This window comes from Bactrocera neohumeralis, chromosome 2 (assembly GCF_024586455.1).
Source record: "Bactrocera neohumeralis isolate Rockhampton chromosome 2, APGP_CSIRO_Bneo_wtdbg2-racon-allhic-juicebox.fasta_v2, whole genome shotgun sequence".
Lineage (NCBI taxonomy): Eukaryota > Metazoa > Arthropoda > Insecta > Diptera > Tephritidae > Bactrocera > Bactrocera neohumeralis.
The window spans coordinates 14,639,359-14,661,628 of NC_065919.1; the positions used below are offsets into that span (position 1 = coordinate 14,639,359).

Sequence of the window (22,270 nt, forward strand, 5' to 3'; positions counted from 1 at the left end):
AGTACGTTAAACATTTCACTGATTGTCTTGAGAAAAGCATTATTTACAATACTTTATCTGTAGACCGCGTGACTTGTAATCAACACACTTACTTGCAGACATATGTTTATATTTACATATTTTATTCTATGGATTAATTCTGAAATATCTGTTGATGGTAAGCACATTTAACTATATAAATTACCACCATAAGGGGACTAGATAACGGTTACAACAACAACATAAATCAATTAAGTTGTTTCTGGTGCCCACCTTTTCTGGATTTTTGGAAAGTATTTTCTTTTGATACCATCTTGTCCTGAAGCAAACTGCGTAAAGGTCTTTTGTTCATTAAGTCACACTAAATTCTCGGCTGCGTCTCAACAAAATTGATGACTTAAATATTATATTCAGCCATTTTAAATACATATTACAATTGTAGGTAATAATCCATGACTGTCAGGAATAAATAAATAAAGATCATGTCTCAACAACAATAATAATATTTAGAGTCAGATTTTTTTTATTTATCTTTCATATCTTTGAGTCGTGAACCTTTAGTTGTACAAAAACATTACACTGAAGCAACTTTTGTATATTTTTTTTTTTGTTAAGAGGAATGTGCATTTAAATAGGTACAAGCATACACACTTACATACATATATATGTATTATGCATCGCGTAAGATGAGCTACAAATAAAGCATTTGATAAGAAGATCTACAGACTAAATGTTGTTACTTTGCTTACTATGCTTGTATAGTGAGATAAGATTAAAATTATAGTTATACCTATTTAGACGCTGAGGAAAGACCGATCTTCTAATCGCAACATACAGAAAGGTGTTCGGTTAATTCTTGGTAATCTGTTAAATGCTCTACATTCACATACAGATGCACATTAATTAGTAAAAAATGACTGCAGGCAGATTACGTATGAAAAAGTGCAGCTGAAACGAAAACGAATGCAACGACTTGCTGATAATGGAGCTTCAGTTTACCGACAACTAGACTGAAACACAGCCGAAGCTAGACACTTTGGTGTGGCATCAGACACCGCACTCAGGCGGCTTATTTGCAATCGCCAACAGCAAGTCAGTCAGTGTTAAGTTAGGCGCGTTCGTAGACGGTTAAAAACGGTACGTGGAAATGGTTTAAATATAATGAAATTAATGAAATTGAGAGCGAAAAGTTATGCACTGTGTTTGAATTATAAAAAAATATGTTTAAATGTAATAAACAACTGGAGATATTAGACCCTTAATATTTTTCTTAAACCAAAATCGATTTATGTAAAAAAACACAAAAATTAGTACAACTTATTTGCAAATACACAAAAAATAACATGCTTACGTATTTCACTCAGGCAAAATAAAATAATTGCGGTATTTGATTAAATACCACAGCAACCGCAACCACCCACCGCCGTTGCTTTTCCGTCACATTCAAAGGCCAACCAACCAACCAAGCGCTCGGATTCCATCTTAATCATTACATATTGTATATGTATATTATGTATATAGAAGACAGAAAATCTACCTGTTAATGCACGCACTGAAAGTATAAATACCAAAGGACACAATGTTTCGCGCTTCACAGATCGTCAGTGAAGAGAGTAAGTGCCTCAGCTTATAGGTTTGTATGTAGCCGAAAAATTGTTAAAACACACATGAACATAACAAACTGTGAATATTATATAATTTTAACAACGTAATTTTAAAATAGTGGGGGATATGAAAGATAAAGTTAAATTAAATAAATACATCTCTATATTTACGATATATCATAAACGTCAAGAACACTACTAATTAAAAATCGAAAGATTTCACAAAGAGGACTTTTCAATATCCGGATAGTTTGAGTTTCCTTAAAGCTCTTTGAAAAAAACCGGAAACTGTCAGTAATGTTTATACTTACGTACATCCTTTCTGTCACATACACTGTTTACACGTTTTGACATTTATATATTCGTAATGCTTACTCTCAATTTTTTTACTTTCTGGATGCTACAATTGCTAATTAAGGAAATAATTATGAAAATCAAGAAACAAATAAATATCATAATAGGTCAATGTAATTGGTTAAGTGACGCTAACTGCTCTTTTCTGGATTTCTTGCATAAACAAGCGAATACATACACGTGTGTTGACTTAAGCTAAGCCTCCAAAAACATGATGTATACTGTTATCGTATACGAACCGGCTTTAAAATTTAAATATTGTAAATATCTATAAAAAATAGTGTAATAAATAAGGAATACTTTAAGGAATAAGCCTTCTTTAAATTAATAATCGTTAATTGCAAATATTTCAGCACTCCCTGCACTCTTTGAGTCAACTACATCGATATCAGAGGATGATATACAGCCCGATCCAAGTACATATCTGCGAAAATATGATAGGAGGCTCTCATTAAAATATGGACTTACAACAACTTTACCGCCGATTAAATATAAGTATCCATTGGCCGTTATTTTTTTGCTTATGACAAAATTTTTTGAAGCGTTTGCCGCAAATGGTATTAGAAGTAAGTAAATATTTAAATTTATGAACAGAATGTATGTGCATGTATGTACATATATACATTAAATACTGAAACATGTTGTTACTGTTGTGTATACCGGTATCACTAATGTTTATATTAATATATGCAGTTGCTTATGTTTATTTGCACGTTCTTATGTACATATAGTATGCATAATTATTTACTGATTCAAAAACTTAAGTTGATTTTAGAAAATTGTTAAGCATCGTTTGAAGGAATGAATTTTGCACCGCAAGACAAAATGTATTATCAATTTCAGATTGGAATTGGATTACAACCTTTGTGACAAAATTTCACTGAATTATACAAATTACAAACAAATACATACTTATGTATGTAGGTCTGTCACAATGTTAAAAAAAAAAACAAGTAATATCGTTAACTTCGAACCGAAGCTATAATACGCCTCACAAATAAAAACATTTCCTTACAAGGACATGTAGCGTGGTCTTGAGCAATAATCCTTGCCAAACTTCGTCAAGATTTCTTGTCAAATAACACGTTTAACATACAAGAACTTGATTTTGATCCTTAGTTTATATGGCTATAGTTGGCCGATATTGGCGGTTGCAAAAAATTAATAGCTTCTTGGGGGAGAAAGAAAAAGAAATTTTTCAGATCGATATCTCAAAAACTGAATGACTAATTCGTGGTAAACTTAATATACCCTGTTCTTGGTAGAAATATAATATATTTTGCATCGCGTTTTCAAAAGAAAATGAAATTACTTATATTGGACACATACAGTTGGATGTATTTTCATTTTAATTAGCCTACAATTAATAATATATCAAGTTTTTATATATTTTTTTATTTTACAGCTGTCTTAGTTTTATATATACGTGATGACCTCTACTTTAGCGAAGGCTTTGCAACGATTATGTTGCATATTTTCAATTTCTTTGGTCAATTTTGTCCGATATTCGGTGCCATATTAGCTGACAGTTATTTTGGAAATGTGCGCACAATTTCATACTTTTGCATACTCTACGCTACCGGTTGGATTTTGCTAATTTTGACGGTTATGCCCGCAGTTGGAATATCCTTGATGTAAGTCGAAAACTACACATGCACACCTTTGGATATGTGTATACATAAGTATGTGTGTAATACTCCTACAATGAAATCATTTTATTTGCAGTTTCCTAGTATCGGTATCCTTGTTATTTATAGCCATAGGCAATGGTTCAATACGCGCTTGCATAACCTCTTTGGGTGCACAGCAATTCAAGCTGCCCGAGCAGGCCACTCGTTTGGCTGAATACTTTTCATTGTATTACTTTGTTTACTATTTTGGTATACTGCTGAGTAAAATTGTACCACCATTAGTGCGCGCCAAATCACAATGCTTCGGGAAGACCGACTGTTACCCGGCGGTTTTTGGAATGCTGGGCTTGTCCTTTGTGATTTCCTGGTGTACGTTTTGTCATTTAGACAATTTTCAAACAAATAAATATTAAAATTTCTACATTCTTGTTTACAGCAATCTTCAATCTCGGTAAATTTTATTACAAAGCTGAGAAACTTGCTGAGGAAAATATACTTATAAAATTGTGTGGTTGTATTAAACACGCTTTGGTTGTAAAGTGGCGTAACGAGCATCAAATTGAGCAACCACGCACCTATTGGCTACAATATGCAGTGGGCAAATATGATGAGGATTTTATAAAAGACGTGGGCAGAGTTTTAAAGGTATTTATACTTATTACGTACATAAGTATATTACAATTTATATTTTAATAAAAAAAAATTACTTTCAGATCTGTAAACTTTTCATGCCATTACCGGTATATTTTGCGCTATTGGCCCAACAAGATTCCAGTTGGACATTTCAGGCTTCAATGATGAATATGACGGTAGCCGATATGATAACAATACAACCGGATCAGGTAGTATAACATATAATGCTCATATGTACTTATGTACATAGTTTATATCGAAATTCGTAATTATTTTTACAGGCTAAAGCCATGGGACCTATTTTGCTTTTTATACTAATACCTTTGTGGCAATATATGTGCACACCATGCATTCGTCGTTTATTTGGTGAAGAGGTTAAGCCTTTGCATAGCGTTACTGCTGGTGGCGTGTGCTCAGCGCTTTCTTTTATTTGTGCCGGCGTCTTGCAAGAATATATTAATGTAAGTCGGTTTGTTTTATACATATGTATGTATGTATATTCAAATTTATAATTAAACTTAATTAAAAGCAAATAATTCCTCATATAATGTATTTGGATAAGGAAAACATTAAATTCCTATAATTTATATGTTAACAGACATATACTACATTGTTTTCTTTTTAACATTTCAGAGTCATCCTTATCGTTCTGTAAATATTGCTTGGCAAATTCCACAGTTTTTGTTACTGATGCTAGGCGAATTACTGTTATCTATACCCGGTTTGAAGTTTGCATTTACACAGGTTTATTTAGTCGCTTTTATGTTTACTTGATAAAACAATAAATATGTTTTATTTACAGGCGCCTGCTTCAATGAAATCAGTGGTCACTGCAGCATGGTTCATTAACAATGCTTTTGGTAATCTCATTGTGGTGATTTTAACCCAGTTAAATATGTTTGTTTCACAGGTAATTTAACAACAAAATAGCGTAACAATTACATTTACTTGATAAACACTTATTTCAGAGTAACGAGTACTTTTTCTATGCTGTCATAATGTTTATTTCCATAATAGTATTTGCCATGTTGGCTTATGATTATGTCCTACAAGAGACTGGATATTTGTTTACGAACAATACGAACGATACTATGCTGATTCGTACGCAACATTTGGCACAGAAATATGAGGAACCCAATACAAGCGCTGCAAGCACAAGTAGTCGCAGAACTAGTGTTTAAGCATAAAAGTTGTAATTAACATATTTTCGAAATATGTAGTTAAATGGCCTAACTTATTTATTTGTACAAATTCTTGTTAAATTTTAATATAAAATATTACTAATCTAAAATTTTGAAAATATATTGCAATTCCAAAATTGTATCATCCGGCAAATCAGTACAATGAACGGCATTTAAAGTTTTACTGACGCCAAACTTGGCACGTAAGGTATGCGGACGTAACATTTTAGCAATTTCCTGCAAACAAAAAGTAGTTATTATAAAAAATACTGTAGATTTTCGTAATAACTGACGGGATCCATTGGACCACAAAACTGTCTGAACTCCTCATAACTGTTTTTATTTTCATCTGCCGCAACAATTTCCAATGCCAAACTCACGCCGCTCGCGAGCTGTGCCACCATAGGCTTTAAAAAGTATGATAGATGATAAAAATGTTATTTCATAAATACAATTTGATTGCTTATGGCATTAATATACTTACAATATATTCCGGCAATATTCCACGATATACTTCGAAAAATTCTTCACAATTCACTCGCTCCATTAAATTCATACGCAGTCCAGTGATTTTGAATCCATTACTGGTAATTTCCGATATGATTCGCCCTAAATTACCTGTAAAGATGCCATAACAATGTTGTTGTTTTAAGCACTCATATGAAATACACAAACCATCTTTGATACAATGCGGTTTAATGATGCCTAATGTCGAATTTTTTAAACGCAGTGTTGCTTGCAAACCATTTTTAGGATTAAAAAAGAAATTAAGGTCCTGCAAGAGATTGAATTTTCGGAATATATCAATAGACTTTCTGAACTGTTTAGTATTTTTTATACTGCACCTGTTCGGCCTCTTCCTCATCTTGGGGACAGTATATACCTATGCGAGTTTCTTCCCGTTCGAATAAGGTAACAAGCGCAGCAACCGTGTTATCATTGGAACATTCTTTACTTTGTTCTTTGCATAATTTCATTTTTTGTACTGCATTATCAGCGATCACTTCGAAACCCATTGAAGGGCCGCCGATTAACTGATTCATCAGCATGCTCCTAATTCATTAGTTAAGTAGCAATATTAACAAATAATAAATGGAAAAAAGTTCTTTGTGACTAAAAAAACAAACTTACGATGCTTCGACATTACGTTTATTGCTCAAGAATTGCTTCACTTGTTCAGGTGTGAATTGTACCATTAGAGCTCTGTTTATGCTAAAATTAGAATCTATGAGAGCGCAAAGCAGAGGACCCAATTGTTGAATGCAGATATTTTTTAAAAGCAGAAAAGTTCTATCAAGTGGATATAATGGATTATGATGTAGTCACAACAAATATTATAACAAATTGTATAGTTACTTTTTGCGATATTTGTCGAGTGTGTTCTTTGTTATGTCATCGGCATAGTCAACGATATCAAATTGCCTTCCAAAGATGTTGATTTTTGATCCTATGAAAAAATCGCGTTCAGAGAGTTCAGGCATTTTAGTACGTCGGAGAAAGGTGCGTTTGTGTTGCTGGTCATACTAAAACAAAAATAATCATAAGGACATCAATTAAATATATATGTATGACCGTTGTAAGCTGAGTCCAGTGGAAAAACTTACCACTTCTATAGCATTACCCGTTGGAAAAAAACATATAGTGAAAGTACGTATAATTGCTGCCTCCTCTTGGTACCATTCTGCTATAAAAGACAGACGACGATTGAAAGCCTTTGGTAATAAATAAGAAAGATTAAAGCCGAGTTCCATTAGCATATTGTAGAAACATACCATTTACGATAAATACGTCTTCTCACGTTTTTTTATAATAAAGCTATTGTAAAAGAAATAAAAGAAATAATTTCTGTACAAATTTATGACAGATTTTCATTTATTTATTTATATTTGATTTTGGTTTCCCGGCAACCAGTCAGCGATATTATTAATACAGTTGCACTCAAATTTCACAGTTTTGTGTGTGCAACTCCAAGAATATTCAGTGAATTCGAGTTAAGTATTTAGTTAAAATAAACTTTACTGTATTAAGGCGATTCAGTGGTTTTATAATTTAGTAAGGTTAGAAGTAATCCAAACCGTTGTGCAGGTTTAGATTTCTACAATGTTGCAATCTTTTTTTTATCAAAAAGTGTAATTTTATATAAATTAGTTTTAAATAAACATCTCGTTGTTATACCGTGAAAAGTAACGAGTAACTACTTAATAATGATTGTTCGGTGCAGTTTAAACACAGAAATTAAAAGTGAAAACTATAAATTATTCTTAATGAAGAGACCACCAGCATCGCCTATGGTGAGTCAATGAATAATTCTTTCAAAGAGTATATTAATAAAAACTGAAAAAAGACAAAGTTTTGATGAAAATTACATACCGGCTCACATTCATACTCGATCAAGAACTAGCACCACAACAAGCAGCCTCTAGGCTTAAATTTTAAACCACTGTTCGCTTTTACCTCAACCTTTTGTAATTGAAACACTATATTCGATAAATAACGTTTATTTACCCTTGAAGCCTTTGCAATTCACAATTTAACACTCTTTTATTCCGACCCATTTTAGCAGAGATATAGAAATAGCATAGAATATGTGTTCAATATAAATAAATTGATTGATTAGCAAGCAACATGACAATTTGTTTTGTAGATTAGGTGTAATGTGTAGTGCTTTCGTTAAATATTCTGTCTCGGTACTGTCTATAATTAAATGAAGTTGTGATATTTTTAACATTCAATAACGTTCTGTATTATTCCTGCCCTTTTTTCACTGCTATTTCTAAATATTATTAGCTCGCTACCCCGTAAGCGAGCAAATCCGTTGAACTCGTATTTATATGTAAAATTTAAAATATTCATATCGAATTTTCGGTCGATAAATCGCTATCTCTTTTATTTATAGGAAAAACAAACATTTATAATAAACGTTCTCTGGTGTGAATATATATGTATGTAATAATGTAGGTGTGTAAGCCCCATGACTAACTACTGTACGGTGTACATTCTTCTGGCTTATAATTCTATCTGAGTATACGAGCATCTCGAGAAAAACAATACAATTATTAATGTTTTAACATCACGCTGATGATTCTGAAATGACTTCGCAGTGTAATTGATTTCTTTCCTTTCCAATCGTTTGGAAAAATAGTTTTATTTATAATAATAGGGATTCTTATGTTTAGTTTGGAGTTTCTTTTTGTGATCATCTCTTAAGTTCCATATTTTCTGCACTACGTTATTCAAGTGTTTAACAATTTATTAAACTATTTATTCTCAGCCTCGGGTGCTGATTTCTCTTCTTCTCCCTTCTCCTTATCTTCATCTGAAGAATCCTCGTCGTTTTTAGTTAAGCTGGGAATATCGTCGTCTGAGTCGTCTTCTTCTAGACCTAAATCGTCGAATTTCTTATTCCAAGATGAATTGAAGAGATTATTGAACGGAGGTTCTGGCTCGCCCTCTGAAATTTTTTTTTTAATATTTGTGAATTTATGGCTTCCTTAGTAGAGGCACTTTTAATACATACCATCCTCTTCATCCGACTCATTTTTCCATTTAGTAAAATTTGCTTTCAAAAAGTGCAATTTGATTTTATCGTTGGTAAGAGAGGGCCAGTAGGGGCCTGCTTCTTTCTGTAATTTGCAAGTAAATAATTTGAGTATAAGTATTTTACTCTCATAAAGTTATAATGAACCGATAACATAGAATTGTAATTGTAACTCATTTTTGTATTCAATCCAACAACGATTTTTTTAAACAAGTGTAAAAATTTATGATTTTATGGTGCGTTATCACACGTTGTGAATCTCCTAAATAAAATTACAATTTATGTACCTTATAAATAGTGAACTCCAAACATCTGCCAATGTTCTTACTCGTCACTCTTTCGGGATCCACAGGATGTAGGAAATTGAGTGTAACTTCGTATTTTTTGGTTGCGTCTAGAGCGTTAACGCCCTTGAAAGTGAAGCTATTCTCTGTCACTCTATAAATTAAAACGAACGTGTTTTGTATAACTAAAATAACCACTTAAATTTAAAATATAAATGTACACTTACTTATGTTCAATATTGATGCATTCCACATCAATTATGACATAAAGCAGATCGTTACGCTGGGCCCAAGAGACTGGAGGATATACTGTTCTGTGAGATTTGGAAGAAAAAAACGGTGTAAAGTCACTAATTAGATAATATACTCTATCGTATAATGAAATTACAGTGTTAATACAGTATTATACATATACTGAATGCAATTTTTATTTGCTAACAAGTCTTACTAAGCGCATATCGAAATAATATGGTATTCCCAAAAATTGTTCAGTCTGAGTCTGAAATAATTATGAACTTTAATCATAACTCAGTCAATTTTTTTTTCAACGATTAGCTATCTAGCAAAACATTGTACACACAGTTCTACAAAATCTATATGAGAGTGTCACCCTAACCTAACTTTAATTCGCTTAATTTTGTAGTAGTAATTAAATCCTATAAATATGTAACAAATGTTGAAAACAGTAAAAAAAATATTTTTTTGATAATATACAAAGCAATATCCAAATTCATAAGATATGTATAAATGCCGAACGGCATATTTTGGTTTATTCGAGAAATTCCTTCTCAACATAACCTATATGTTTAATGAATTTGCGGAAAGCTTTGCAGCATATGATTCAAAAAATCTAGTTTCAGACCTTTGGATATTAGAATGCAGTGAACATCGTGCCTCGTGGTATTAAAAAATGGTCTTTGGATGGCGGAATCACGGCCATTATACTACTATAAACGCCATTGTCTTCGCCGCTAACGCTGTGCTTGTTGTTCTTTATACATATATATACACAGCGGTTGAAGGTATGTGCATCTCTATGATACGCCTGTCGATATCGCTACAAATTTATTATATTCACTTACCCCGTTGTTTCCGACATCTTTTCTGAATATATTTTAAGACTCCTTTGCGTTCAACGCCGTTCTTCACTGAGATAAATATATTTTATTTTGTGTGTAAATTTACTTGTGATAGACGAAAAATAATCACCAAATCACGTTCAACTACTCGCACCCGTAAAAAAAGACGAATGGAAAGAATAAAAAAACTTTACTCGTTCCTCTTTGAGAAGTACGATGAATATTGTGAAAAGTACAAAAGCAAGAAGAAGAGAAAAAGAGTTGTATTCTGGACTGATATTTGTTTGAAAGCAACAGCTTATCTTAAGTTAATTTCAAAGGATATTGAATTTAAAATTTGTGCAAATATATGAATAAATATAATTTTGTATATATCCAAGTGTAAGAATAGTTTACTTAATCTTAATATGTTAAATTGCTTATTTATAAATGTTATATAAAGTAGCGCCCTCTACTTGTGTAGGTTGATTTTGCCGTGAATGATTCAAGTTCTGTGCTCGCTCAAATCTATTGTCAAATTTATTTGAAGTTTTATTAGGTGTCTTCTTATAAAGATATTTGACGTCTTGTGAATAATTACTCGTCGTCTTGTTCGCTAATAAAAAAGGTACTACTAGCAATACATTTATTACTTAACCAATACATTATAAAATCTTTGATTTAATTTATAATTGGAAAACCTTAATTAATTTAATAAATTCCATAGAAAATGTTGCGTGTCGCTTCTGGACAAGTTGCTAACGTGCTGCGTGGAGCAATGGGCCTATCTGGTCGCGTTGCCACAATCGGCTCAGTACGTGCCTCTCACGGCGAAGAAAATGAAGAAGTCTTCAACAAACGTTTCCAAGATTTCTTCAATCGCAAGGATATTGACGGTTGGGAAATTCGTAAAGGCATGAATGATTTGTTGGGCATGGATTTAGTACCAGAACCCGCAATAATTGATGCTGGTCTGCGTGCCTGCCGTCGTGTTAACGACATTGCTCTGGCTATTAGGTGGTTGGAAGGCTGCAAAGACAAGTGCGGTGACCAGAAGAGCACCATCTACCCATACCTCATCCAAAACATTCGCCCCACCTTAGATGAATTGGGCATTCCAACCCCAGAAGAATTAAATTATGATAAACCTGAGTTGGCACTGAAATCAGTTTACGATATGTAAATTGCCTCCCACTCATTTAGTTAGAATCATGCTTAAGCGAAATAAAAAAGTGTTTAAGGTAAAAAGTGCTGCAATTATTTACATTAATGAGTAACATTCATTCATGCAATAAAATGTGTTGGATTAAAAACTATCCGACAGTGTGAAAAACTGAAAATTTGTGTTCTTTGTTGCGTAATCAATACAGCCATCCGATTTTTGGTGTGTGCAATTCTTTTACTAGTGTGTTGATAGCAGAGAAAAAACAGCTGTTGAATTGAGGTTAGAAATAGGTGGTATAAAATATATGAAACCACAGTTGAATTTAATTAAAGTCGATAAATTTTAAATCACATTTAATTTCTATATAATTTAGTTTTTATTACCATATCTAGTATAGTGTTATCTGGAAACCCAAATGAATTTTTTCTTCATACATATGTACTTGCAATTTATTTGTTTAATTACTAGCTTTCAATGTTTTTTACGTCACTTATGCTTAAAAAACTTACATTTGTGGGTTTCAATTCAGTATTATATACAAAACGAAAATGTTGCGTTCCATGTACTTTGGTTTTGCTAAGACTTTGCGTTCTTCACAACGGCTACCTACTTTGGTAATATCCCGTAATTGTATGCATATGCACGAAGAAGAGCCAGAACACATTTTTACAAAACGTTTTGAAGATTTTTTTAACCGTTGCGAAATTGATGGTTGGGATTTACGCCAAGGCATGAATGACATTTTGGGCAGTGATGTGATTCCCGACCCAAGAGTAATTGAAGCTGCATTACGTGCTTGTCGCCGTGTCAACGACATAGCTCTAGCTATCAGGTGGTTGGAAGCATGCAAGGATAGATGTGGCGATAAGGTAGACCAAATATATCCATACTTATTAGGTCACATACGTCCAACGTTGTATGAACTTGGCATTCCAACTCCGGAGGAATTGAATTACGATAAGCCAGAGTTGGCTGTAAAATCAGTATTTGATATGTAAACTAACATATTCAGTTTGTGTGATTATTAAAACAAAATTAAATCATTATATGATAAACAAATATATGCAAATGTATTTTTAATACGAGTGTTAACATACTAACACACTGACAAAAAACACTTTATACGGTTTTAAGATTTCCACTTTTTAAGGAGTTCTGCTGCCTTTTCCAAGTTTTCCTGCTTTTTGATAAAGCAATAACGTACAAAATTTTCACCAAGGTTTTTATGAGCTTCACCGTAAAATGCACTTGGAGGTATTCCTTGCAAGCCCATATTTTTTGTCATCCATTTAGTGAATTTATAATCCAGATGCTGATCAACCTCAGAACTTAAATCAATTTTGTTACCTGAAATTGAGTGTTCTTTATATATTTTGCATATTGATTATTTAGGAAAGTATACCCAATTTACTCCAATCAGCTAACATGAAGTAGCCACCCTCGGGTATTGTAGGCTTCAGGCCTGCATCCTGCAAAAATTTCGCCATGAAGTCTCTTTTCACCTTTAATTCTTGTGGCAAACTATTGAAATAACAATCAGAAGATTCCAACCGCGTTAGCTCTAACTCAAAGCCTCGTGCTACTGCCTCTTGTATTGGAGTAGGGCACGTATACACTGAGTTTTGGTGTACAAGTTGTAAATTGGTAATTAAGTTAGCTGGTCCATAGGCCCAACCGATTTTCCAGCCAGTTACTGAAAATGTTTTGCCGGCCGAACCAACTGTTATGGTACGTTCCCACATATCGGGTAAAGTACAAATACGAATATGCTTAGCATCATCGTAAACCAGCCACTCATAGACCTCATCTGATAGGCACAAAACATTCCATTTACGACATAGAGCAGCAATACGTTCTAACTCTTCGCGATGGAACACCTTTCCGATTGGGTTGTGCGGTGTGTTGAGTATAATCATTTTGGTTTTATTATTGAAAAGCTGTTCAAGTTCGGCATCGTCCAGCACCCAGTCGGCAGAACTCACAGTACCATTCGATTTATTCTAGGAAATATCAATGTTTTAAACATGCATTTAGGAGTCATAATTTATTTGATTTACCGGTTTCAGTGCTATGAAACGTGGCACACCACCTGCCATTTTCACCATAGGCTCATAGCAATCAAAAAATGGCTCAATGATAATTACTTCGTCTCCATCATCAATATGACCCATTATAGCCGAATAGAGTGCTTCGTATGCACCTGATGTTATGAGAATTTCGCTGAGCGGATTTATCTCACGCTTAACTAATCCTGAGTAAAGTTTACTCAGTGCTTGCACGAGCCTTACATGACCCTGTGACGGAAAAATCGTATAACTTTTTAGAAAAAATACGAGTATAAGAGAATTTCGCTACTAACATAACCACGTGTATATTGCTGCAGCATAGGATTGTCGCTTTTCGCTATATCCGCTAAGGCATTCGTAACATAAGATGGTGGAAGTTCGTCTGGGAATCCCTGTCCTAAATTGAGGGGTTTGTATTGCATAGCTAACGCAATGTACTCATTCCTGCAAATTATACAATTTGTTACATTTTTATTTGTTCATATTAAATTTGTTATAACTTTCAACTAACCAAACACTTGGCTTGCCGCCCTGCAAACGTTTCGGCAGACCAAATTTTTCCATGGCAATGCTAGATTGTTCCCTTTGTTGTAAATTGTGGACAGCAGTACTTATAATATTTTGTTTACTTCGTAACTGACGCGTTTGTTGGCACAAAATGCGTGAGGGAAGAATGAGCATCTGAAATTTTTAAAATAACACTTTTATGCCGAATGTCACAAGAGATAATACTGAGCAAAAATCTTATCAGTGCGCTAATATGAAGAATTGACAATGATCTGAAGATAAGCGGCGGTATAATTAATAGTCATACATAGTCATAAGAGGAAATTTATATTTATTTTTACGAGTCTACTATTAATTACTTTGGAGAAATTATTTTAAGATCACAGTATATAAATGCAAATGGTTTATAGTTTAGTAGTATTAAATTATATGCGTGACTTGCAAGCTGTTACTTTTGACTAAATACAAAAACGACTTATTCTATTCTGTATACATGTTGCATAATTCATGCCGGCACTTCGTATACATATTTATACAGAAATGGCATAGCAAAACAATGCGCTGATCTTTCCATAAAATGAAAAGGTAAACAGTTTTTAAAAGACTTTTATATATGTAGTTTTCAATATTTTTGTATGCATATGATTGTGCCAGGGCATGAAAAATAGAAAACTCGTTTAAACCAAATGTTCAAAACAGCTACTGAAGCATTTTATCAAATCAGTAATCAAATTCTTTAAGAGGCGCATTTTGTTTCAAGGTCAGCAGGGTACCAACATCAATATTTATTTAACTCTGAAGCTTACAAACAAACACTTTTTGAAAATTTGCATTCAATATTTACATTTCAACATTTGATTTTCTTTATGCCTCGCTTTAGTAACTAGACAAATTGGCACACATACAATTTTAGAAAACACCACTTTCTGTCCCTATTTTAGTATTTTTACTATATATGTATATGTACATGTCATGTATGTACAAATAAAAACTACAAACTTTCTACTGTGCTACAAACTGTTGCTTGTTCCCCAAAAATCATAAACATTCACGTAAACAGATGAAATCACTGTCGGGCTCACTGTAACTCATAATCCCACGCACACAATATAATTTCGTACATAAGTTAAAAAATTTCGCTTGATATAATAAACAGAAATTTTTTAAAAAGTTGTTGTGGAAAGTAGTAGGTGATATTTACAAGAATTATCAAAAAATAGCAAAACAAAAATTTGCCGAATTGCTCATGCGCACTAGCTAACATTTTGCTATATTTATGGCTGAACTGTCAATGTCACATTTATACATTTTTACGGAAGAAAATACCCAGTGTTGTATTTTTGAATTTCTTGGCACACTCTGTGGAAAAATAATCGCATGAGATTTACACAAATCATTTTTGCGATAGATTATTTTTATTTTTCGATTTTTATACCCTGAACATTTGCCACGAAGTGTAATTTTCCCGAAACCCGATATTGAGTACAACAGCACATAGCTGTCATACAAACTAATCGTTCGGATTCAAGTGCTTGCTTTTCATTTATAGAGCCCGCTAACAGCCAGGGTTCCGCTACATTATATTATGACTGTTAAATCACATCACATCGCGGCCTGAGAGTCACCTAAGCACTGGCCAGGCACCGTGCCTGCTTTTGTTTTATAGAGCCCACTAACAGCCAGCTTCCCGCTAGATTACATTATGACTGTTAAATCACATCACATCGCGGCCTGAGAGTCACCTAAGCACTGACCAGTCAGCGTGCCTGCTTTTCTTTTACAGAGCATCACATCACATCGCGGTGCTGAGAGTCACCTAAAACTGACCAGCACTCACCGTGCCTGCTTTTCTTTTATAGAGCCAGATAACAGCAAGCTTCTCGCGAGATTACATTATGACTGTTAAATCACATCACATCGCGGCCTGAGAGTCACCTAAGCACTGACCAGGCACCGTGCCTGCTTTTCTTTTATAGAGCCAGCTAACAGCCAGCTTCCCGCGAGATTACATTATGACTGTTAAATCACATCACATCGCGGTGCGAGCGCCACCTAAGCACTGGCCAGGCACCGTGCCTGCTTTTCTTTTATAGAGCCAGTTAACAGCCTGTTTCCCATCTTATCACATCACATCATGGCACATGTCCTACCTATATACATACATTATGTATGCTTGATATAGTTTTTTTTAATAAAACCCATTTTTCATTTTTACATAATCCTTTTTATTGTGGTTTCTTATAAAAAAATGAAGTTCATTTCAGAAAAGAACATTTTTGTTATTAACAATTTCTTATTGCTATAATAAAACACACGCGTATATACAATACGCACGTGTATGTACATAAGTATGAAAGCATGTTCATTATTAATTATAAACAATTCAAATAAATTGTGTTAAGAAAATACAATGTGGTTAATAATTAAAATTTAAATATGTGTAATTTGTAATTAATGCTTTTTCAAAAATATGCAATGTAAAATGTTAGTTTAAATGTGTGTGTGCAATTGAAGTTAAAAACGTCTTAACTAATTCCTAACAGCGTGTGACATAAATGCTACAAACATCGGTTTCTTACGTTTCTGTAAGTTGACTTTTAATATACTTTATTTGTAGATATACATATGTATGTTTGTATGTATATTTAGTTCTGAATATCGCACATTTGTATAAGTACATAAGCATTTTTTTGTTTGTATTTGTGTTTCTTTTCGCATGTAATATTTTCGTCTCGCATTTTTATTTTATTACAACTTTTCTTCTCAAATTTCATGCTTTGCTTTTTTCGTTTTATGCCTTTGTTTTTTAGTGCTTTTTAGAGAACTAATGCTATGTAACTTAAATCACAGATATCACTAATGTATGATTTAATTCAAATGTGTTCGAGCCCTAAATTGCAGCGATTTTTGTTTGTTTAAAAACGGTATTGTATTAATTTTCAATAAATACAAATATACATTAAAAAAGTGGAAAAATAATTAATATTATGCATATTTTGATTTCTATAAAAAAATGTCAAAGTGCTTATTTCGATTTTTTTCTCTATATTACAAATACATGTGGCATCTGCTGTGATATCTGCTGGAATTAAAACATAATGTATTTGAAATTTTATTGGCACACTTTCTATATACTTTGAAATTACTTGCGCCGTGCGGTGCTAACTATTACACCGGTCAACAAAAGTTTTCATTTTTGGTTTCTGATCTCATGCTCAAATCAAGAATAACTAGATTTTGAAAAAAACACTGGAATTAAATATTAAAAAAGCTAAAAAGAAATTTTGAACAAAAAAATTATAATTAAGCAAATAATTAAAAAAAAATTAATTAAATAATTAGCTCTTAAAGTTTTCTTTAGTCCGATTTGCCCATATGAACATAAAAGAAATACGAAAAAAATGTCTATAAAAGCAAGCTTGAATCGAACAACAATTGTCTCCTTATTTTTGGTGTATAAGAAACTGAAATTGAAGATGCTGAAGGGGTTATATACAGTTAGAATTTTCAAAAAATCGATTTTTTGTATTTTATTTTCTTAATGTACATATATTTAAGAATACACACAGAAAATTTCATATCAAACTGACGAATATTTTCGAAGTTACACGCAAATTTGTAAAGGCGTTTCAGAGTGCTTGGAAGTACAAAGCTAAACTTTAAACGCGTTTTTCCCAAAATGTTGTTTTCAAAGTCGGTAAACAACATTACTCGAAAACGGCTAAACCGATAAATCTCAAATTTTAACACGAGCTTTTTAAATATAATGTTTAATAATTAAACGAAGATTTTCAGATATTTCACACCGATAAATATTTTTTATAAACAATTTAAGGCCGAAATTTTGATCAAAAATCGATTTTTTGTTTTTTGAGAAACCATGATTTTGTAAACAGGAATTTATTTTGCTTATTCCTTAAATTAGATTTAACATTACTCTAACGAAATCTATTTGGTCTTTTAATTTCAGAGAATCCAGTTCAGAGATATAATGGTCACCGCAAAACGTCTTTTTTGAGAGAAGCTACCGGAATTCAGCTGTAGTTCTTTTCCAAATAAATAATTTTAGTAATACTAAGTCTTAAAATACAGTTTGAAGATGTGCACAAATTTTTGGATATATGTACATATCGTCACCTAAAATGCAAAATAACGTAACAACATTTTCGGAAATTTACAGTGGCATGAATGAAACACGAAATAAAATGCAACACGAGTGAAAAAAAGATATTTATATTAGTTAAAACTGGTTTATATCTGAGCGCAGAACCTGCCAATGTTGGTCATATGTAATATTATGTATGTAATTAGAAGCAGTGAATCGTAATCAATAAGACACCCAATTTCGAATGTTTTGATCATACGTTATTTTGCATTTCAGGCGACGATATGTATAAGTTTAAAAATTTTCTCGGAAAATATTCTGCAAAATTCGCTTTTTTCGGCCTTCTAACTGTATATAACCACTTAATCAAACAAAAATTGTTTGCTTATTTTTTTCCTTATTTTTGTTTCATAAGAAAATTAAATTAAACATGCTGAAGTCAGCCCCAAATATCGTGTTGACCGGTGTTACCAAAGTTAATGTGCCAATGTGATAGAAGTTAAGGGGTTACATGGGTTTACGGATTTCAAAAAATCTAATTTTTTATTATATTCATAAATTCTACAACACCTCTAGAATATTGTCCTAAATTTTCAAGTTGATCCGAGTAATAGTTTCGAAGACAAAGCCTTGAGAACTTGTGCGCTCGAGGCTAGCTAGGCTAAGTGCGCCATCTTTAAACGCGTTTTTCTCCCAACTGTGTTGTTGAAGTCGGTTGACAAGATTTCTTGTGAACTACTCAACCGATTTTCATGAAATTTTACACAGGTCTTTAAGATACAATTCTTAAAGACTTGGACGAATGATTTGTATTCGATTGCAACTAATTGAAAAAAATGCCACGACATTTTGATTGAAATTTCATTATTTTTGGAAAAATGTCTGCCAAAAATTTTATATTTCGTTTTTTTTCCTTCGTCCAAGTTCTAAGTTAAGCTTTAAGCTAAAACACGTATTTTTCACTTTAGATGATCCTGTAAGGAGTTATCTTGCCAAAACGGGCGCATCTTTTTCCCGAGGGTTCACCGGAAATGGCGTCGCAATGGCCGAGTTTAAAATACTTTTTTCCCAAAATTTCAGAATTTCTTTGCTAATAGTGTATGTTTGTAACAATAAAAAGTTCTAATAAAATATTTCATTTTCTATATGAGAAAAACATTGTTGAAAAAAGGCTGTTTTTTACCCCAGGAAACCCATATAACCCTTTAAACGTTTGCGATTTGGCGCGAAAAAAAATCTTCTTCTCATTGAAAATAATAAAAATAGTTATCGTTATAGTTAATAGATTATGTCGGAAGCAGGGCTAACTGTCTGTGGCACTGTTATAAGCATGCATGTGTGCGAAAATTCAATGAAATTGTAAAATTTCTGCAGTTTGACAGCCAATGTAGTGTAGTATAAATTACGTATCCGTTTCGCGTTTTTTTTCATTTTTCAGCGTTTATATGCATTTATATGAAATTAATAATTAAATCATTAGTTTTAATTAAAAATAGCCACATGCTTTTGTTGTAGTGTTTTTTTCATTATTTTTTTTTTAATAAAAATATTTTCAAATGACAAAATGCCAAAGATCTCTTTTAGAATTGCACATAGGTCACCACTTCACTTAGCTTAAAAACTTAAATACAGCAATACATGCTTGAAATTAGTAAAGTACTTATAATAAATTGTAGTATTTTCTTTCTATTGAGCTTATTGTTCATTTTAATTTAATTTTTTCATCTTTAATTATATAAGTTTTGCTGTTTACAAATGCTGCTGTGATATGTTCATGTTCTGCTGTGAAAATATTAAATACCTACTATGTTTGTATGTATGTGTATGTAGTTTGGTTATAAACTAATGTCTATGTTTGTATGTGCGTGTATATATATCTACATATACATATTTGTTAGACGTTGGCTTTCAGCAATTCCTGTGACACTGCTACTCCACACATACATATTTCAAATAACATTTCTATCTAACGCTATTTCTTGCGCCAGCTGCCCTTAACATACGTGTGCATGTTTGTATATATGTATGTATTATAATTTCTGCAACTATACTCATTGCGTCTTTTTGTTTGATTTCTTGTCTTTAAATGGCACAAATTCAATTTTATATTAGTAAAAAAAATCCACGTTATCGCTGTTTAAACTGCCCGACAGCGGCAATCGAACTGTGTTATCTACTAATTGGTGGTTTTCATATTTTTCCCAATCACCACACCAGCTCCCAAACTGTCATGCTAGTCGCTTGTCATTGTTGACTGTCAGTTATGGCCTTTCGTTGCTTTTAACGCTCGTTTGTGTTTTTTGTTTTTCGATTTTTATGCAGCGGTTTGCGCGCCTTAAACATACACTTCCGGACAATCCTCGTCTTTGATCGATGTGTATTGCACCTTCTTGGCAACATTATCGAACACCGGCGTTATCATGTACTTAATGCGCTCACGACTCACATACACCAGCGCCACCACCAGCCCCAACAAAATCATGCTCAAAACAATCAGCAGGAAGATTAGTGTCACTGTGTGCTGATTCATGTGCGGCCGTCCGGCTGCCGTGCTCTCTTCGCCTATGCTCTGTTCTATGCCGTTGCCGCCATAGTGCGCATCTGTAGCGGTGTTGAACATCATGGCTGCAGCCGCTACCGCTGCCGCACAGCCGTCCATATTCAACTCCATGATCGGTAGTGGCTCCACATCGTTGTGATAACACATTAGCGTATTCTTATTGCGTACCGTTACATTTGTCGACAGTATCCAGGTGTGAAAGGAGCTGATTTTGCAGTCACAAAGGAATGGATTGAGATTGAAGTCGACAATGAGATTGGTGGTGCGATCGCTGCGCGTCTCCAGTTCGTTGAGTAGCATCATGTCGTGTGTCTTCACATATTCGAATTTGTTGCGCTCCAAATCCAGAAAGCGCAAATTTTTCAAGCAACGCACCTCAAAATTGATATCTTTGAGTAGATTGTCGCCCAGGTGTAAATCGCGCAGACTCGGCAGATCACAGAAGACATTGCGATCCTTGAAGTGTGTGATTTCGTTTTGCTCCAAATGTAATTTCTGTAACTTGTTCAGCTGACTGTTCACGAAAATATCATGTAAATCTTCACTAAGCTGTGGCGAACTATTGTCAGCGAACGCGTCGGTCAGGTGTAGACTTTGCAAATTTAGGAAATTCGAAAACACGCGTGGATGATGGTGATTGACCTCGTCATCCTCGCGTGAAATGCTCAAGTTGTTGTGATTCAAAATCAAGCGCTCCACATTTTGCACATGATGATAGGATTTGCCACGTATTTCACGTATGTGATTGTTGCTCATATCGACAATCTTCAGATTTTTGTAGTCATTAATCGAGCCAAATACATTCCATGGCAGTTCGGGCACAATATTACCGGTGAAAATTAAAATTTCCACCTCGTCCGGCATGAACTCGAGCACACTGGTGTTATGGATGCCCGTATTCGTGCAGTTTACAATGTAACTGATGCTGCCCTCGTACAGCTCGCGTCCACAAAGGCAGGCCGGTGGAAAATTGGGTCCACAATTTGAAGAGCCTGTCGCGGGTAACTGTGCCGTGACGCATAAGCAGGTGATGGTGAGCAGCGCGTAAAGCAGCAGCTGTGACTTTATGCTAGCGGAAGTACTCATTCTTATGCGGTTTATGGTGGGTGGGTTTCGCAGCTGGGAGAAAGTTAGGTGGTACTTGTAGATGCTGCAATGGTAAGTAAGAAAAATATTTCAATTTAATTGATATGCAGACATTTTATCAAGCAATTTAATTATGTGAATAATTAAACATTTTTTAATTTTAAACGAAAGTCCTAATAGACTAAATAGCAGAAATATTGGGATGTCGAAAAAGTCTTTTCGTATATCTCCAGTGCTATCAATCACATTGTGTCATAATATATAGTGTTGAAAAGGTGAGATTTTAGGCTTCACTTTACCAAAAAAATTAAATTCTGGTTAAAAAAAAGTGCACATGTTCAAAATTGAGTGAAAATAATGAAGAAACTCGCTATATTTTGAAATTTTTGCATAAAAAAGGGAAGAATGCCACGTAAGCCAACAATGAAATTTATGAAGTTTACGGAGACGATGCTGTATCAGTTCGTGTAGCGCAATGTTCCACTCGTTTCCGTTCTGGAAATTTCGATGTGAAAGATG

General features: G+C 33.5%; 7 protein-coding genes across 20 annotated transcripts in view; 3 read left to right on the forward strand and 4 right to left on the reverse strand.

The window, feature by feature from the left end:
• Positions 1-853: 853 nt before the first annotated feature.
• On the forward strand, positions 854-5,536 carry LOC126751572 (solute carrier family 15 member 2). 4 transcript variants are annotated; one of them, XM_050461948.1, is made up of 11 exons: positions 854-1,116; positions 1,344-1,592; positions 2,291-2,503; positions 3,343-3,571; positions 3,663-3,937; positions 4,005-4,213; positions 4,282-4,410; positions 4,483-4,662; positions 4,835-4,945; positions 5,004-5,111; positions 5,170-5,536. In XM_050461948.1, exons 2-11 carry the CDS (start codon positions 1,559-1,561, stop codon positions 5,380-5,382), a joined length of 1,701 nt encoding a protein of 566 aa, XP_050317905.1. In that variant the 5' UTR covers positions 854-1,116; positions 1,344-1,558; the 3' UTR covers positions 5,383-5,536. The 4 variants fall into 4 exon arrangements, with proteins under 4 accessions (XP_050317905.1, XP_050317904.1, XP_050317906.1 ...); XM_050461949.1 differs by lacking the exon at positions 854-1,116 and adding an exon at positions 1,136-1,209; XM_050461947.1 differs by lacking the exon at positions 854-1,116 and having other exon boundaries at positions 1,131-1,592.
• LOC126751575 (nucleoside diphosphate kinase 7) lies at positions 5,417-7,289 on the reverse strand. The gene is made up of 9 exons (XM_050461951.1): positions 7,155-7,289; positions 6,987-7,094; positions 6,739-6,905; positions 6,514-6,672; positions 6,228-6,435; positions 6,058-6,157; positions 5,867-6,000; positions 5,676-5,789; positions 5,417-5,619 (listed from the first exon to the last, which is right to left on the reverse strand). The coding sequence occupies exons 1-9, from the start codon at positions 7,155-7,157 to the stop codon at positions 5,482-5,484; spliced, it is 1,131 nt and encodes a 376-aa protein (XP_050317908.1). The 5' UTR covers positions 7,158-7,289; the 3' UTR covers positions 5,417-5,481.
• Positions 7,290-8,488: 1,199 nt separating this feature from the next.
• LOC126751579 (uncharacterized protein CG16817) lies at positions 8,489-10,457 on the reverse strand. Its single transcript, XM_050461955.1, has 5 exons — positions 10,287-10,457; positions 9,432-9,518; positions 9,208-9,358; positions 8,900-9,005; positions 8,489-8,833 (listed from the first exon to the last, which is right to left on the reverse strand). The coding sequence occupies exons 1-5, from the start codon at positions 10,301-10,303 to the stop codon at positions 8,640-8,642; spliced, it is 555 nt and encodes a 184-aa protein (XP_050317912.1). The 5' UTR covers positions 10,304-10,457; the 3' UTR covers positions 8,489-8,639.
• Positions 10,458-10,800: 343 nt separating this feature from the next.
• LOC126755630 (cytochrome c oxidase subunit 5A, mitochondrial-like) lies at positions 10,801-11,602 on the forward strand. Its single transcript, XM_050468343.1, has 2 exons — positions 10,801-10,890; positions 10,990-11,602. The coding sequence occupies exon 2, from the start codon at positions 10,993-10,995 to the stop codon at positions 11,443-11,445; it is 453 nt and encodes a 150-aa protein (XP_050324300.1). The 5' UTR covers positions 10,801-10,890; positions 10,990-10,992; the 3' UTR covers positions 11,446-11,602.
• A 98-nt stretch (positions 11,603-11,700) lies between these two features.
• LOC126755639 (cytochrome c oxidase subunit 5A, mitochondrial-like) lies at positions 11,701-12,529 on the forward strand. Its single transcript, XM_050468355.1, has one exon. It carries the CDS (start codon positions 11,976-11,978, stop codon positions 12,423-12,425), a length of 450 nt encoding a protein of 149 aa, XP_050324312.1. The 5' UTR covers positions 11,701-11,975; the 3' UTR covers positions 12,426-12,529.
• LOC126755588 (kynurenine aminotransferase) lies at positions 12,468-15,273 on the reverse strand. Of its 8 annotated transcripts, none has more exons than XM_050468274.1 (6): positions 15,202-15,273; positions 14,005-14,174; positions 13,787-13,937; positions 13,485-13,721; positions 12,830-13,427; positions 12,468-12,774 (listed from the first exon to the last, which is right to left on the reverse strand). In XM_050468274.1, exons 1-6 carry the CDS (start codon positions 15,262-15,264, stop codon positions 12,557-12,559), a joined length of 1,437 nt encoding a protein of 478 aa, XP_050324231.1. In that variant the 5' UTR covers positions 15,265-15,273; the 3' UTR covers positions 12,468-12,556. The 8 variants fall into 8 exon arrangements, with proteins under 8 accessions (XP_050324231.1, XP_050324279.1, XP_050324239.1 ...); XM_050468322.1 differs by lacking the exon at positions 15,202-15,273 and adding an exon at positions 15,083-15,195; XM_050468282.1 differs by lacking the exon at positions 15,202-15,273 and adding an exon at positions 15,019-15,195.
• A 3,731-nt stretch (positions 15,274-19,004) lies between these two features.
• Positions 19,005-22,270, reverse strand: part of LOC126754229 (leucine-rich repeat-containing protein 15) — a 155,767-nt gene continuing 152,501 nt past the window's right edge. For all 4 annotated transcript variants that reach the window (XM_050466226.1, XM_050466209.1, XM_050466236.1 and 1 more), the window contains one exon: positions 19,005-21,815. In XM_050466226.1, the coding sequence (XP_050322183.1) occupies positions 20,441-21,751 (1,311 nt within the window). In that variant the 5' untranslated portion in view covers positions 21,752-21,815 and the 3' untranslated portion in view covers positions 19,005-20,440. The remainder of the gene's footprint in view (positions 21,816-22,270) is intronic.